Below are 18766 nucleotides of genomic sequence, written 5' to 3' on the forward strand. Positions count from 1 at the left end.
CAAAGCACCAGACGACTGTCAACGCTCATGGAACCTTAGTTTATCATGAGTCAGCACTCCCAGGAGAGAACAGCAGCAGAGAGGATGGGACTGCAATATTCATTACTTCAGAGTTCCATTGACAGTAAGTCAATAGGTTGGGCTTTTTGTCTTATGCGAGTTGTGCTGGCAAGAAATTTGTGCTACACAGACTTAGGTATAAATTAAAATGATAATATTGGCAGAAAACAGTGTAGAAAAGGACAAAACAAGGGAATTAGTTTCAATAGAATCTGTCTTATTGCCAGGCTTAGCCTTGCTTGCTTACCTGCCACAGTCAGTCGAGCTGTTCTGCTGACTATCATTCCAGCCCCCTCTACTGAGGCTTCACATTGGTACAATCCTTCGTCAGGTCGGTGGTGTTTCGAGTGGATCACATTCTGTACCATTAAGGATCCATCAGGCATCAGCTGCCTTCTTTCATCCATGGCCAGGTTTAAGAAGGCTCCGTCTTTTCTCCAGCCAATAGTCACTGGGCCCTGGTCTGCTGTGGCCGAGCAGTTCAGTAGAAAAGATCCGCTCCGCACAGTTACAGTGTCCGAAGGCTCAGAAACAAATCGCAATGATATGAATCTTCGGATTTGGGAACCTAAAATGGAAACAAATAAAGCTTGGGTTAAAAATGGAAATGTGTACTTGTTTGAACAACACTGTTATAAATTAAGTTGGAAATTATTCTGTGTGTCTCAATATTATTTCCATTGATGTTGACTGATGATTGCAGGAGTGCTGTCATCTAGTGCAATCTATGCAATATTTCAGCCACTAGCTGGATGTGGTTAAATGGGAATCCAGATATAACTTATTGTGCTTTTGAATAGTAAAATAATACATAAATAACAGATATCATCATTGGCACATGGTATTGATAATCATATTAAGGTGGCATTTGTTGGTGCTTTATATCTGTTCATGTTTGTTGGTATTATAGTAATATTAAAAGCAGAATATGCAATAGCTTTTATAGTTTAAACTTTACTGCCCTGATTTACTGCATCTTGATTATAGTCATAGTCATAGAGATGTACAGCATGGAAACAGACCCTTCGGTCCAACTTGTCCATGCCGACCAGATATCCTAACCGAATCCACTCCCATTTGCCAGCACTTGGCCCATATCCCTCTAAACCCTTCATATTCATATACCATTCCAGACTCCTTCGAAATGCTGTAATTGTACCAGCCTCCATCACTTCCACTGGCAACTCATTTCATACACGCACCGCCCTCTGCGCAAAAAAGTTGCCCTTTCTTGAAGCTTTTTCTGGAACCTTTACATCTGAGCACGTATCCAGAAAACCTTCTGGACAATGGGGGTCAAGGTTATCTGCTAAAGTTGCATGTAGTGCAGGTGAAAGAGAAAATAGGCATGTGACCCTCAAGTTCTAATGAAAGCTGATAATATGAAATGTTTGCACTATTTGTTCCTCCACAAATGCTCCATGGCCTGGTATTTTATCTTGACTTCAACTTTCCATCTTTCACAGTATTCCACTTTTGAAGACCCTGGGCCTTAGAACCATATCACCAACAATGGCATTGTACAGAAATAGGATCAGTCAACATGATCAATCAGAATATCTGTCCAGACCTACAGGAAAAAGCATGGCCAACAGACAAACAGCTTCAGTTAGCCATGGGATGGCCAATGGCAAGCAGCATCCAACCACTTTCTGGATGGAAAGTGGGGTCAGGTCTGGTGACTTTCATCATACAGGCTAATGCTCTGAGCAATTACTGTGTTGATGTCAAAATTTTGCTTGTAGCTGCTGGGCAAAAATCCAAACTTTTCTCAAAGAGAAAGACTATAATTCTTTGGCTGCTGAGTAGTAGCTAATTAAATGTGCCCATGACCTCTGTCATTTCTAAGGCATCCTTTATAAGGAATTCCTCTTCTAGAATTTTTTGAGGATGTAACTATGAGGATGGACAAAGGAGATCCAGTGGATGTAGTGTACCTGGACTTTCAGAAAGCCTTTGATAAAGTCCCACATAGGAGGTTAGTGAGCAAAATTGGGGCACATGGTATTGGGGGAAAAGTACTGACTTGGATTGAAAATTGGTTGGCTGACAGGAAACAAAGAGTAGTGATAAACGGCTCCCTTTCAGAATGGCAGGCGGTGACCAGTGGGGTACCACAGGGATCAGTGCTGGGACCGCAGCTTTTTATAATATATATTAATGATACAGAAGATGGTATTAATAGTAACATTAGCAAATTTGCTGATGATACAAAGCTGGGTGGCAGGGTGAAATGTGAGGAGGATGTTAGATGATTACAGGGTGACCTGGACAGGCTAGGTGAGTGAACAGATGCATGGCAGATGCAGTTTAATGTAGATAAATGTATGGTTATCCACTTTGGTGGCAAGAACAAGAAGGCAGATTACTACCTAAATGGAGTCAAGTTAGGTAAAGGGGCAGTACAAAGAGATCTGGGTATTCTTGTACACCAGTCAATGAAGGCAAGCATGCAGGTACAGCAGGTAGTGAAGAAAGCTAATAACATGCTGGCCTTCATAACAAGAGGGATGGAGTATAGAAGCAAAGAGGTTCTTCTGCAGCTCTGAGACTGCACCTGGAATATTGTGTGCAGGACTGGTCTCCAAATTTGAGGAAAGACATTCTGGCTATTGAGGGAGTGCAGCGTACGTTCACGAGGTCAATGTCTGGAATGGCGGGACTATCTTATGTTGAAAGATTGGAGCGACTGGGCTTGTATGCCCTTGAGTTGAGAAGACTGAGAGGGAATCTGTTTGAGATTTATAAGATTATTAAAGGATTGGACACTCTGGAGGCAGAAAACATGTTTCCGCTGATGGGTAAGTCCCGAACCAGAGGACACAGCTTAAAAATAAGGGGTAGGCCATTTAGGACAGAGATGAGGAGAAACTTCTTCACCCAGAGAGTGGTGGGTGTGTGGAATGCTCTGCTCCAGAAGGCAGTGGGGGCCCAATCTCTGGATTCATTTAAGAAAGAGTTGGATAGAGCTCTCAAGGATAGTGGAATCAAGGGTTATGGAGATAAGAGCTGAAAAATGTGTTGCTGGAAAAGCACAGCAGGTCAGGCAGCATCCAAGGAGCAGGAGAATCGATGTTTCTGGCATAAGCACTTCTTCAGGAATCTTCCTGAAGAAGGGCTCATGCCCAAAACGTCGATTCTCCTGCTCCTTGGATGCTGCCTGACCTGCTGCGCTTTTCCAGCAACACATTTTTCAGCTTTGATCTCCAGCATTTGCAGTCCTCACTTTCTCCTAGGTTATGGAGATAAGGCAGGAACAGGATACTGATTGAGGATGATCAGCCATGATCATATTGAATGGTGGTGCAGGCTCAAAGGGCAGAATGGCCTACTCCTGCACCTATTGTCTATTGTCTATTGTAATTAATTCATGCGGCTACAAAGGTGCCACATCTGTAGCTAGTCATTACCTCTTACTGAACAATACTGTTACAATCCCTGTAGAGACCAATCAGTTAAAAAAGGAATTCAAACTTATAGTTAATAGCTAAACAGACGATATAACTCTCACAAAAAGACATTACTATAGCAAACAGACTAAAAGCACTGGTGATTAAACAAGCAGCTCATATTTTAATCTGACTGGAGAACAGAACTTTGAACTGCTTAAAACAAACACTCTATTGTGTATTTGCCCAACTGCTCTTCAGGTAGGCATTTGATCCTCCAAGAACGACTCCAAATTTTTCCTTAGCTCCTAACAGTTTACTTCAAACCCTTTCCTTTTCCAGACTGGGAATCTTTAAGTCCACATCAGTGTGAGTTTTATTGGAACTTCTCCATCTACCCAAAGCTAGACAAAATTTTCCAGCAATATTTTTAACTTGACAAACTTTGTCTTTCCAATTCAAGTGCAAGCTCCCAGCTGTGTTCTAGTGCAGTGAACCGTACAGACTTACAGCTCTTGACTGTTCTTTCACTCCCAGACCCTGGCAGATTAACTTTCTGTGATATTCAATTGAATTTTAGGTATGTCTATAACCTACCCTGCTCATCTCAAAGCTCATCACTATAGTCATGTGCATTCTTTGGGCCTTACATCCAGATAGATATACTATTTAGTCATTCTTTAGACCTCTGCTTTATTCGATCATGGAATTAAATGGAGAATCTAAAGCACAACTGTTTGTGGCCTGATAGCCTCAATATTTGCTTGGTATTTTGGAAACTCATAGTCCATCCACTGTTAGCATACAGGCTGCTGTCATTGTTTCCAAGTGCAAAATGCTTGCATCATCTTCCAAGTAAAACAATCTGGGTCCCTTTAATCTCTAAAATCAAGTCTTCCATACTTCAGAATAGGTGACATGACATGTTCAGTTTACCTTAACTTAAAAACATAACCCCAAAAACCTTTTTGTCATGTGGTTTTATGTCCACATCTGTGAGTTTGTGTTCAAGACAGACTGATCAAGGAGGAGAAAGTGAGGACTGCAGATGCTGGAGATCAGGGCTGAAAATGTGTTGCTGGAAAAGCGCAGCAGGTCAGGCAGCATCCAAGGAACAGGAGAATCGATGTTTCGGGGATGAGCCCTTCTTCAGAAATGAGGAAAGTGTGCCAAGCAGGCTAAGATAAAAGGTAGGGAGGAGGGACTTGGGGGAGGGGTGTTGGAAATGCAATAGGTGGAAGGAGGTTAAGGTGAGGGTGATAGGCCGGAATGGGGGTGGGGGCGGAGAGGTCAGGAAGAAGATTGCAGGTTAGGAAGGTGGTGCAACCCTCGAACTCAGCACCACCTTCCTAACCTGCAATCTTACTCCCACTCTATCCCTGTGATTTCCTCAATTCTTACAGCTCTCCAGGATCTCTACATTTCTTCAACTCTAGCTTCTTGTACATTTACAACTTTTCTGCTTTGGTAAGGACACCTGAACTTTCAGCTGGAAAGGTCCTAAACTCTGGAATTCCCTCTCTAAATGTCTCTGCCTTACGAGCTTGCCTTCACAACCTTTAAGATTCTCTTTCAGACTACTTTTACTCGAATATTTATTTATTTGTTGGTGTCAATTTCTTTTGATAGCCATTTTGAGAGTGTTTTATTAACTTAAAAGATCCACAAAATGCAAGCTAATATTGCAGTTGGTGTCTTGTCCTAATACTTTTCACTTTTATATACCTGGCATTTTTGGCTGTTTGACCAGAACTCCATTAGTTTGCATTGAACGAACTACATAACTGTGGTGAAGGACCTCAGATTTGTCAACAGAAACCTTCTGAGATATATCTATTTCTGCATGATCGGTTCACCCTGAGAGTACTGAATCTGGGTTCATGTTATTATACGCTAGTCCCACTGTAGTGGCTGATGCAGCATACAATAGTTCATGAATCTGTGACTACTGTCGAACACAGTGATTGTTCAAAATCTGTGACTGGTGTGACTTCTGAGTCTCAGTGGATCCAGTATGCTCAGTACATTCAAGGATCAAAGAGTCATAGAGTCATAGAGATGTACAGCATGGAAACAGACCCTTCGGTCCAACCCGTCCATGCTGACCAGATATCCCAACCCAATCTAGTCCCACCTGCCAGCACCCGGCCCATATCCCTCCAAACCTTTTCCTATTAATATACCCATCCAAATGCCTCTTAAATGTTGCAATTGCACCAGCCTCCACCACATCCTCTGGCAGCTCATTCCATACACGTACCACCCTCTGCGTGAAAAGCTTGCCCTTTAGGTCTCTTTTATATCTTTCCCCTCTCACCCTAAACCTATGCCCTCTAGTTCTGGACTCCCCGACCCCAGGGAAAAGACTTTATCTATTTATCCTATCCATGCCCCTCATAATTTTGTAAACCTCTATAAGATCACCCCTCAGTCTCCAACGTTCCAGGGAAAACTGCCCCAGTCTGTTCAGCCTCACCCTGTAGCTCAGATCCTCCAACCCTGGCAACATCCTTGTAAATCTTTTCTGAACCCTTTCAAGTTTCACAACATCTTTCCGATAGGAAGGAGACCAGAATTGCATGCAATATTCCAACAGTGGCCTAACCAATGTCCTGTACAGCCACAACATGACCTCCCAACTCCTGTACTCAATATTCTGACCAATAAAGGAAAGCATACCAAACGCCTTCTTCACTATCCTATCTACCTGCAACTCCACTTTGAAGGAGCTATGAACCTGCACTCCAAGGTCTCTTTGTTCAGCAACACACCCTAGGACCTTACCATTAAGTATATAAGTCCTGCTGAGATTTGCTTTCCCAAAATGCAGCACCTCACATTTATCTGAATTAAACTCCATCTGCCACTTCTCAGCCCATTGGCCCATCTGGTCCAGATCCTGTTGTAATCTGAGGTAACCCTCTTCGCTGTCCACTACGCCTCCAATTTTGGTGTCATCCAAATCATTTATGTAAATGACAAAAAGTAGAGGACCCAGCACCGGTCCTTGTGGCACTCCACTGGTCACAGGCCTCCAGTCTGAAAAACAACCCTCCACCACCACCCTCTGTCTTCTACCTTTGAGCCAGTTCTGTATCCAAATGGCTAGTTCTCCCTGTATTCCATGAGATCTAACCTTGTTAATCAGTCTCCCATGGGGAACCTTGTTGAACGCCTTACTGAAGTCCATATAGATCACATCTACTGCTCTGCCCTCATCAATCTTCTTTGTTACTTCTTCAAAAAACTCAATCAAGTTTGTGAGACATGATTTCCCATGCACAAAGCCATGTTGACTATCCCTAATCAGTCCTTGCCTTTCCAAATACATGTACATCCTGTCCCTCAGGATTCCCTCCAACAACCTGCCCACCACTGAGGTCAGGCTCACTGGTCTATAGTTCCCTGGCTTATCTTTACCACCCTTCTTAAACAGTGGCACCACGTTTGCCAACCTCCAGTCTTCCGGCTCCTCACCTGTGACTATCGATGATACAAATATCTCAGCAAGAATCACAGCAATCACTTCTCTAGCTTCCCACAGAGTTCTCACATACACCTGATCAGGTCCTGGGGATTTATCCACCTTTAACCGTTTCAAGACATCCAGCACTTCCTCCTCTGTAATCTGGACATTTTGCAAGATGTCACCATCTATTTCCCTACAGTCTATATCTTCCATATCCTTTTCCACAGTAAATACTGATGCAAAATACTCATTTAGTATCTCCTCCATTTTCTGTGGCTCCACGCAAAGGCTGCCTTGCTGATCTTTGAAGGGCTCTATTCTCTACCTAGTTATCCTTTTGTCCTTAATATTTTTGTAAAAACCCTTTGGATTCTCCTTAATTCTATTTGCCAAAGGTATCTCAGTCCCTGTTTTGCCCTCCTGATTTCCCTCTTAAGTATATTCCTACTTTCTTTATCCTCTTCTAAGGATTCACTCGATCTATCCTGTCTATAACTAACATATGCTTCCTTCTTCTTCTTAACCAAACCCTCAATTTCTTTCGTCATCCAGCATTCCCTATAACTACCAGCCTTCCCTATCACCCTGACAGGAATATACTTTCACTGGATTCTTGTTATCTCATTTCTGAAGGCTTCCCATTTTCCAACTGTCCCTTTACCTGCGAATATCTGCCTCCAATCAGCTTTTGAAAGTTCTTGCCTAATACCGTCAAAATTGGCCTTTCTCCAATTTAGAACTTCAACTTTTAGATCTGGTCTATCCTTTTCCATCACTATTTTAAAACAAATAGAATCATGGTCGCTGGTCCCAAGGTGCTCCCCCACTGACACCTCAGTCACCTGCCCTACCTAATTTCCCAAGAGTCGGTCAAGTTTTGCACCCTCTCTAGTAGGTACATCCACATACTGAATCAGAAAATTGTCTTGTACACACTTAAGAAATTCCTCTCCACCTAAACCTTTAACACTATGACAGTCCCAGTCGATGTTTGGAAAGTTAAAATCCCCGACCATAACTACCCTATTATTCTTACAGATAGCTGAGATCTCCTTCCAAGTTTGTTTCTCAATTTCCCTCTGACTATCACAGGGTCTGTAATACAATCCCAATAAGGTGATCATCCCTTTCTTATTTCGCAGTTCCACCCAAATAACTTCCTTGGATGTATTTCTGGGAATATCTTCCCTCAGCACAGCTATAATGCTATCCCTTATCAAAAATGCTACTCCCCCTCCTCTCTTGCCTCCCTTTCTATCCTTTCTGTAGCATTGGTATCATGGAACATTAAGCTGCCAGTCCTGCCCATCCCTGAGCCATGTTTCCATAATTGCTATAATATCCCAGTCCAATGTTCCTAACCATGCCCTGAGTTCATCTGCCTTCCCTGTTAGCCCCTTGCATTGAAATAAATGCAGTTTAATTTATTAGTCCTACCTTGTCCCTGCCTGCCCTGACTGTTTGACTCACTTCTGTTCTCAGCTGTAACCATCTCAGATCGATCTCTTTCCTCACTATCTCCCTGAGTCCCACCCCCCCACCTTACTAGTTTAAATCCTCCCAAGCAGTTCTAGCAAATTTCCTTGCCAGTATATTAGTCCCCTTCCAATTTAGGTGCAATCTGTTCTTCTTATACAGGTCACTTCTACCCCAAAAGAGATTCCAATGATCCAAAAATGTGAATCCTTCTCCCATACACAAGCTCCTCAGCCATGCATTCATCTGCTCTATCCTCCTATTCCTGCCCTCACTAGCTCTTAGCACTGGGAGTAATCCAGATATTACTACCCTTGAGGGCCTCCTTTTTAAATTCCTGCCTAACTCCCTTCAGAATCTCAATCTTTTCCCTTCCTATATCGTTGGTTCCAACGTGGACAATGACCTCTTGCTGGCCCCTCTTCCCCGTGAGAACATTCCGCACCCTCTCTGAGACATCCTTGATCCTGGTACCAGGGAAACAGCACACCATTCTGCTTTTTCTCTGCTGGCCACAGAAACGTCTGTCTGTACCTCTGACTAGAGAATCCCCTAACTCAATTGATCTCTTGGAAGCCAACCTTCCCCTCATTGCATTAGATCAGATGTTGATCACTTGCATATATTGGCATGAAACTTCTCTCCTGATGCTGATGAAAGGGATTCAAAATGGCTGCATTGCAAGGCCAAAGAGTCGCTCACATGAGTTACTTTTTTGCAATGGAACATCATCTTATTTCCAGCATTGTGTTAGCTGCTGAAAAGCCGAATATCTATTAACAATTTCTATTCATGATTTGTCACTTCTGTTATAAATTCACCATGCTGGAAAATGCTGAAAAGCTGAATTAGCACACATATGTCACTTCTATGTTGCTCTTCCACAACAACAGTGCCTGTCATATACCAGCACCGGCATCAGGAAACTTTGACTAAATCCAGTAGGTTGTTAACAATATGTATCAGCACATTTTATAGAAACTATGGGCAGGTGGAACGAGGTTAAAAGAAATAAATTGAATCAGATGACATCTTGTTGATAAACTGACCAAAATGAATGAGTGCTTCTAAAATTTACACACCCAATCCAAAGTAAAGAAGCAAGCAATAATACTTTTGGTTTGTGATAAAAGTTCACACATCAGAAATTTGCTTGGAAGCAATCCACACCTTTTGACTTTTCAAGAGGATATCATCAGCAACCAATTTGTTCTTTTTCTGCATTCGAACCCCTTTGTTGCTATGGCACTGTCTGCACAGACCAATTTGCAAATGTTCTTTTTCTCAGGGAATGAATGAAGAATAAATAATAAGCAATGAACAAGGTTTGAAGTCAAAAATAAATTATCTTCCTGCTCTCTTCATTCCTTTCATAGATATTGGCAAGTAAGAACCAAGAAAGTAAATGAAGAAGATTGCCTTCCAAGGGAGTGATAAATGGAGATCATAGAGTAAGTCACTTCCTCACAACAAGATAAAAAGCAGCATTAGCAACTAAATGGGTTGCAGCCTAGCCTTCCAGGACAAGATGTGAAGCACAGCAAGCATGAGGACTTAAAGAAAAGAACAGGAAAAATCAATTATGGAACTTTTAATTGAAAAGTGAAATGTTTTATAAGACGATATGTCACAGAATGAGCTCTTCAGCCCATCATGCTTGTGTCAACTCTTTTTAAATGTTAACAAGTTAGTCTCACTTCTCAGCATTGTCCCAATAGCCCTGTAATGTCTTCCCCTTCAAATTATTTTCTGAAGGTTACTGAGTTCAGTCTCACTGCACTTTTAGACATTGCATTCCAGGTTGTAACAATTTGCTGTGTAAAACATGTCTTTGAATTGCCTTGAGCTCTTTTGCCAATTAATTTAAATCTGTTTACTAGTTACTGACCTTGCTGCTGTTTGAAATAGTTTCTCCTTTCTTAATTTGTCAATAGCATATCCTGTGAAGCCTATCTGCTTGCTCTCGGGAGAACAATTCAAGTCACTCAGTCCCTCCACATGACAAAAGTCCCTCATCCATTGCCCTTCCTTCCCTCTTCTCTGGCTCTTCCCAATTTAAGTGAGGTCATTGCAAGACTGCGAATAAGAAGATAAGAACTAGGACTCAGCCCCACGAGCTTGCTCCACCATTCAATACGACCATGGTCTCCTCTCAACCTCAAATCCAGTTTCCTGCCCATTCCCCGTAACCCTTTAACCAGGTACCAATTAAAAATGATCTAACATTGGTCTTAAATCTGTTCAGTGTCCCACCAGCCACTGCATTTTGGGGTAGTGAATTCCACAAATTCGAGAACCTTTGAGAGAAGAAACTTCTCCCCATCTCTGCTTTAAACTGCCACCCCTTACCCTACAACAGTGACTTCTCAGTCTAGATTGTCTCAGGAGGGGAAACATCTGCTCGACATCTATTTTGTCAACCCCCTTCAGCATTTTAGATCTAAACCCGATCTAAAACTGCTTAAACTGCTTAAAAAGGCTTAAACTGCTCAACCCCTCCTCATAAGGCAAGCCTTGGCACTGCTACTCTCAAGATTGGTGGGCATGTCATGGAGCACCCACATTTCTTTGACCAGCAATACAATGACATCTGTCCAATCCAGATCTGTTAACTTCACAATGAAATCAATAACCAAGAGGAATGGAAATGAGGAGAGTATGCAGCTTTGTCATACACTGGTTATGTGCTTTTATTTCAGAAAGGCAGCAAGGAGAAGCCTGCAAACTATAGATGGGTGAGTCTGATGTCCGTGATGGGTAAGGTATTGGAGGTAATTCTGATAGATAGGATTTACATGCAAGGAGTGGCAGATGGAATTTAATTTAGATAAATAAAAGGTGTTGCATTCTGGTAAGACAAACAAGTGCAGGACATAGACTGTTAATGGTAGGGCCCCGGGGAGTGTTATCAAACAGAGAGACCTAGGAGTTCAAGTTATATACTTTCTTAAAAGTGACATCACAAGTAGACAGGGTGGTGAAGAAGGCGTTTGGCATGCTTGCCTTCATTGGTTGAAGCACTGAGCATAGAATCATAGCATCCCTACAGTGTGGAAACAGGCCATTAGGCCCAAGAAATCCACACCGACCCTCCGAACACTCAGACCCATTCCCCTACCTTAGAACTCTACATTTTCCCTGACTAAAGCACCTAACCCACACATCCCTGAGTTGAGATGTTATCTACCAGCGGTACGAAATATTGGTGAGGCCACTTTTGGGGTACTGTGTACAGTTCTGGTCGCACTGCTGTACAAGGATACTATTAAATTGGAAAATATGCAGAAAAGATTTACAAGGATGTTATCAGAACTGGAGGGTTTGATTGAGCTATAAGGAAAGACTAGATAGGCTGGAACTTTTCTCCCTGGAACATAGAGGCTGAGGGGTGACCTTATAGTGATTGGAATGAGCTGTCAGAGGAGGTGGTGGAGGCTAGTACGATTGCAACACTTAAAAGGCATCTTGATGGGTATATGAATAGGAAGGATTTGGAGGGATATGGACTGGGTGCTGGCAGGTGGGAGGAGATTGGGTTGGGATATCTGGTCTGCATGGACGAGTTGGACTGAAGGGTCTGTTTCCATGCTGTACATCTTTATGACTCTATGACATGGTGAATAGTGAAGGCCTTTTCCCTATGGTGGACAGTTCAAAACTAGTGGGCATAATTTTAAGGTGAGAGGGGAAAGATTTTAAAGGGACCTGAGAGGCAACTTTTTCACACAGATGGCGGTGTGTATATGGAATGAGCTGCCAGAGGATGGGGTAGAGGTGGGTCCAATCTCATCATTAAAAAGACATTTGGACAGGTAAACGAATAGGAAATGTTTAGAGGCAAAGTGCAGACAAAAGGGACTAGTTTAGTTTGGAAAACCTGGTTGGCATGGACGAGTTGGACTTAAGGGTCTGTTTCCGTACTGTATAACTCGATGGGTTTGTGTACCACAGCTGGTTTTGATGCAGTAGCTGGGATCAACATATAAGGCTTTGAAGACGAAATATACTAAGTTGATAAAAAGTCGCTTCTAAAACTGACGACTCTGATGTTTCTTATCGCAGAGATGTCATAGTGCATTACCCACATTATTACGTTTATCTCCATTTCAAATAATTTTATAAGTAAATCTGCAAAAATATTTAAAGATGAAAGAATCACATATTTAATGCCCTTGTTACTTTTTTTTTCCTGAGCAGTGGCCTGAAGATTAATCTTTAAGTCTTCACATCTCCTGGACAAGGTTTGTCACCATAGCTTATGGAGTGTTGCAATTTCCAGCTAATGGGTTTTGAGAGTGAGGCCACAGAACAAAACAAATTAGTTTACGAAACAAACCCTACCACTCCACAGTCTTCCCTTCCTACCACACTCCAACTAAACAACTAACAAGAAAAATGGAACTTAGAAATCAGATGGATGCAAATAAAACTAAAAATAGCAACAATACTTGTATCATAGTTTTTTGTGTTAGGTACGACTCTTTAGAACCACAATTTGGACAGGAGAAACCTCAATGCAAGACAATCACAAGGATTCATCAAAGAAACCTGGTTGACATAGACGAGTTGAACTGAAGGGTCACTTCCCATGGTGTATGAAATTATGATTCTGAATCTGTGTACCAGAGATTATGCAGCAGCTGGTTGATATAGAATGGGACAATTTGAGCTATTAATGTAAGAATGGTAGAGGAACATATAACCAAGTTGTAAAACCTAAGAAATAGACAAACAAGGGAGTGGAAGGGTCCAGGCATCCAAATAATTTACATAAACTTGCGGACGGAAAATTACATCAAAACTTCCAAGGAGACACTCAGATTGATCGCAAGAAGATTCAAACATAGGGTTGGATTTTGCCACTCCTCAATAGGCACGTTTTTTGGGAAGTCACATAAAATTTGAGGGATGGCTAGTCAATCATCTGACTGACCACACCAACCTAAATTGCTAAACAGGCAGGTGGCAAGTTCATCAACCTGCTTGTCATTTTCGAAGGCTTATTAATAGACAATTAACTTATTTGTGACATGGTGGCTCACTGGTTAGCTCTGCTGCCTCACAGCACAAGGGACCCAGGTTCGATTCTAGCTTCAGGTGACTGTCTGTGTGGAATTTGCATATTCTGCCTGTGTATGCATGGGTTTCCTCCCACAATCCAAAGATGTGCAGGTTAGGTGAATTGGCTGTGCTAAATTGCCCATAGTGTTCAGGGATGGGTAGGTTAGGTGCATTAGTCAGGGGAAATGTAGATTCTATGATATTATTCAGTCATACGCCATAGTAAGGTTGGTGTGTGGAGGCAGATGGGAACATTTTTTAACCAGACTGGTTTAAAGGTGGGAGAGAAGGCAAAGGTATACTGCCTTAGATCATATGACCATAAGAAATGGCTTGCTCCACTGTTCAATACGATCATGGCTGGTATAACACACCTCACATTCACTTTCCTGCCCTTTCCTCTTAACCCTCGATTCCCTGACTGATCAAGAATCTATCTATGAACCAGTGTAGTTTATACGATGACGTTACACCAACAGTGCTGTTAGGAAGAGAGTCCTAAGATTTTTGGCCTAGCCACACTAAATAATATTTCAAGATATAATTCAAAGTCAGGACTGTGTGTGGCTTGAAGGGAACATATGAATTGGAAGCAGAAGCAGGCCATTAATCTCCTTGAGCCTGTTCCGCCAGTCAATAAGATCATTCGTTTGTGTTTTGAATTCCAAAATCCCATCTAACCCCTGTAGTCTTTAATTCCCTTGCCTAACATGAACATATCCATCTCGGCCTGAAAATTATTTAATGAAAATTATTTAGAGGCTCAGTGGTTAGCACTGCTGTCTCACATAGCTAGGGACCCGGGTTCAATACCCAGGCAAACTGTCTGTGTGGAGCATGCTCATCCTCCTTGTGTCTGCGTGGGTTTGCCCCAGGTGCTCCAGTTTCCTCCCACAGTCCAAGGATGTGCAGGTTGGGTCGACTGGCCATGCTAAATTACCCATAATGTTAAGGAATGTGTAGGTTAGGTACATTAGCCATAGGAAATGCAGGGTTACAGGGATAGGGAAGGGGAAGGGGGATGGGTCTAGATGGAATGCTGTTCGGAGGATCGGTATGGACTCATTGGGTTGGATGGCCTCTTTCCACATGGTGGGGTCTCTATGATTCTACACCCAATGGTTTCTCAGGCAGAGAGTTCCAAAGTCACATAATCCACTGGGACAAACCATTTCAACTCATCTTTGTCCGAAAAGGGTGACTCCTAATTTTAGAACAATTCTCCATAGCTCTGAATTCATCAACAAGAGGAAATATCCTTTCCACATCCATCTTATCAAGATGATTCAAGATCTGATATAGTTCAGTCAAGTAATTTCTCCCTCTTCTAAACTCCAGTGGAAACAAGCCAAGCCTGTCCAACCTATCCTTACATGGCAACTCATGCATTCCACGTATCAATCGCATAAAGCAAATATAAACCACACCCCCAAGCAGTTACATTACAAATAATAAGACATTAAATAACAAGCCCCAAATTGTACACAATTTGCCAGCAATGGCCTCACCAATGTCTTGTATAACTGAAGCATAACACCCTTATGCTCATGTTTCATTTGTCTCACGTCCCACTAGCCTTCTAGATTACTTTCTGTAACTGCGTATCAACCTCATCTGACTCATGCACAAGAATAACTCAATCCCTCTCCGCCCCTGAATTCTGCAGTCATTCTCCATTTAGATAATACTCTGCTTTTTATTCTTCCTGCAAAGTGAACAATTTCTCATTTTCTCACATTATACTTCATCTGTTGGAATTTTGCCTATAGACTCGATCTATCCATATCTGTCTGGACCTTTCTTATGTCATCTTCACAGCACACTATCCTATCCATCTTTGTGTCATCTGCAAATATAGCTAACAGACCTTCAACCTTCTTATCTAAGTCCGGGATATAAACTGTAAGATGTTGAACCCTAACATGGACCCTGTGGAACTATTTGTCCAGTCAATCAATAAAAAACTATTTATGCATACTCTCTGTTTTCTGCCAGCAAGCCAATCTTCTATCCATGTATACACCACATGCTTCCACTTTGCATGAAAACCACTTTTTGTGACAAATAGCAAATGCCTTCTGCCTTCACGTACAGTAGAATAGAATAGAACAGAAATTTATTGCCACATGTACTTTTACATGAAAAATACCATGTAGAGTTTTATAAGTCACCCCACCAAGATACCTACATCAATGACAGAAGTCATACATAATAATAAGAAAGAATAAAATTAAGTTCACTACAGATCAGTTAACGGCTTCTGGGCTTGGGGAAAACCAATTGAGGAATGTTGGAACACAAAGAAGATGTAGACGGGGCCACCCTGCTATTCCAAGACAGGACCTCCAGGTGGGATGCTGGAATACTGGCTGGAAGCCTCCACTGCAGAAGGCCACCATGCCAGGCTGAGACCACCACTCCTGGATGAGACCACCTGCCAGAACACTGGAATATCTGGAAGCTAAAGATGAAACGGACTTCAACATGGGGATGAGACCTCCAGGCCAGGACAAGATGGCCATACCGGGAGACAGCCATGCTATACCAAGACCGCCACTTCTCTTCATTTAGGCATCTGGGCCAAGCTGCGGATTTCAAGCCTCAGCTCAGCCTCTGTGTCTGGGCCATGGAAATCAGCCCCATACTTGGCAGGAGACCCTGGATGGGGTGAAGCCATATCTGGTTCATCCTGTTGTTGCTGTCACTGGAGACCTCCTCCTTGAATTGCCACTCTCCAGACTTCAAAAAAAAGAAGACGAAGACAACAGAAAAAAGAAGAAAAGTAAAAGGGCTGAAGAGAAAAGAAGAAAATGAAGAAAGGAGTGGGTTTCGGTTACCTGGAGAATTGGGGCTCATTCTGTGGTAGGAGGGGCTTCTACAAACAGGATGGTCTACACCTGAACCAGAGGGATACCTGGGAGTGAAATATGCTAATGCTCTTCGGGAGGGTTTAAACTAATTCAGCAGGGGGATGGGAACCTAAATTGTAGTTCCAGTGTCTAGGAATTGAGAGGAGTGAGGTCAGAAATAAGGTTTCAAGGTCACAAAAGTTCACTGGCAAGTAGGAAGGTGGCTTGAAGTGTTCAATGCCAGGATCATCCGGAATAAGGTGGGTGAACTTTGAACGAGAGTTGTCCCTGGAACTTTGATGTTGCAGGCACTTTGGAGACATGGATAGAACAGGGACAGGAATGGCTGTTGCAGGTTCTGAGACTTTGATGTTTCAGTAACATCAGAGAAGATGGTAAAAGAAGAGGCGGTCTGACATTGTTAGTCAAGGATGGTATCACAGTGGCAGAAAGGACAGTTCAGGACTCATTTACTGAGTAGTATGGGCTGAGGATAGAAACAGGAATAGAGAGGTCACCCTGCTGGGAGTTTTCTATAGGCCTCCGAATACTTCCAGAGATGTAGAGAAAAGGATAGTAAAGATGAATCTGGACAGGAGTGAAAGTAACAGAGTAGTTGTAATGGGCAACTTTAACATTCCAAATATTGACTAGAAATGCTATAGTTTGAGTACTTTAAATGGGTCAGTTTTTGTCCAGTGTGTGCAGAATGGGTTTCCTGACACAGTATGTAGACAGGCCAACAAGGGGCGAGGCCACATTAGATTTGGTACTGGGTAATGAACCCGGCCAGGTGTGGGATTTGGAGGTAGGTGAGCACTTTGGTGATAGTGACCACAATTCGGTTATGATTACTTTAGCGATGGAAAGGGGTAGATATATAATGCAGGGCATGAGTTATTGCTGGGGGAAAGGCAATTATGATGCGATTATGCAAGATTTAGGATGCATAGGATGGGGAAGGAAACTGCAGGGGATGGGCACAATTGAAATGTGGAGCTTCTTTGAGGAACAGCTTACTGCGTGTCCTTGATATGTCAGGCAGAGAGGAAGTGGTTGAGTGAGGGAGCCATGGTTTACTAAAGAAGTTGAATTTCTTGTCAAGAGGAAAAAGAAGGATTATGTTAGGATGAGATGTGAAGGCTCAGTTAAGGCTTTTGAGAGTTACAAGTTAGCTGGGAAAGACCTAAAGAGAGAGCTAAGAAGAGCCAAGAGGGGACATGAAAAATCATTGCCAGATAAGATCAAGGAAAACCTTAACTCTTTATATCGGCATATCAGGAAAGAAGAATGACTAGAGAAAGATTAGAGCCAAATGGTAAATTGTGTGTGGAATCCGAGGAAATAGGGGAAGCGCGAAATGAATATTTTTCCTCAGTATTCACAATGGAAAAAGATAATGTTGTCGGGAATACTGAGATACAGGCTACTAGACTAGATGGGATTGAGGTTCACAAGGAGGAGGTGTTAACAATTCTGGAGGGTGTGAAGATAGATAAATCCCCTGGGCCAGATGGGATTTATCTAAGGATTCTCTGGGAAGCCAGGGCAGAGATTGCAGAGCCTTTGGCTTTGATCTTTATGTTGTCACTGTCTACGAGAATAGTACCAGAAGACTGGTGAACAGTATATGTTGCCTCCTTATCCAAGAAGGAGAATAGAGACAACCCAGGTAATTATAGACAATTGAGCCTGACTCCAGTTGTGGGTAAAGTGTTGGAAAAGGTTATAAGAGATATAATCACCTTGATAGGAATAAGTTGATTAGGGATCATCAACATGGTTTCGTGAAGGGTAGATCGTGCCTCACAAACTTGATTGAGTTCTTTGAGATGGTGACCAAACAGGTGGATGAGGGTAAAGCGGTTGATGTGGTGTATATAGATTTTAGTAAGGCGGTTGATAAGTTCCTCACAGTAGGCTATTGCACAAAATACAGAGGCATGGGATTGAGGGTGACTTAGCAGTTTGGATCAGAAATTGGCTACCTGAAAGAAGACAGAGGGTGGTGGTTGATGGGAAATGTTCATACTGGAGTTTAGTTACCAGTGGTATACCACAAGGATCTGTTTTGGGGCCACTGCTGTTTGTCATTTTCATAAATGACCTGGATGACGGTTTAGAAGGATGGGTTAGTGAATTTGCGGATGACACTAAGGTCAGTGGAGTTATGGATAGTGCTGAAGGATGTTGTACATTACATAGATAGACATAGATAGGCTGCAGAGCTGGGCTGAGAGACGGCAAATTGAATTAAATGGAGAAAAGTGTGAGGTGATTCACTTTAGAAGGAGCAACAGGAATAAAGAATACTGGGATAATGGTAAGATTCTTTGTAGTGTAGATGAGCAGAGGGATCTCGGTGTCCATGTACATAGATCCCTGAAAGTTGCCATCAGGTTGATAAGAAGGTGCGTTAGCTTTTATTGGTAAAGGGATTGAGTTTCGGAGCCATGAGGTCA

At 42.4% G+C, this 18766-nt stretch overlaps 1 protein-coding gene across 2 annotated transcripts in view; it reads right to left on the reverse strand.

The window, feature by feature from the left end:
• dcc (DCC netrin 1 receptor) overlaps positions 1-18766 on the reverse strand; it is a 1336447-nt gene that overhangs the window by 988314 nt on the left and 329367 nt on the right. For both annotated transcript variants that reach the window (XM_072574203.1, XM_072574193.1), the window contains exon 2: positions 308-628. In XM_072574203.1, the coding sequence (XP_072430304.1) occupies positions 308-628 (321 nt within the window). The remainder of the gene's footprint in view (positions 1-307; positions 629-18766) is intronic.

Source organism: Chiloscyllium punctatum, chromosome 1 (assembly GCF_047496795.1).
Source record: "Chiloscyllium punctatum isolate Juve2018m chromosome 1, sChiPun1.3, whole genome shotgun sequence".
In the NCBI taxonomy this organism is placed as follows: Eukaryota; Metazoa; Chordata; class Chondrichthyes; order Orectolobiformes; family Hemiscylliidae; genus Chiloscyllium; species Chiloscyllium punctatum.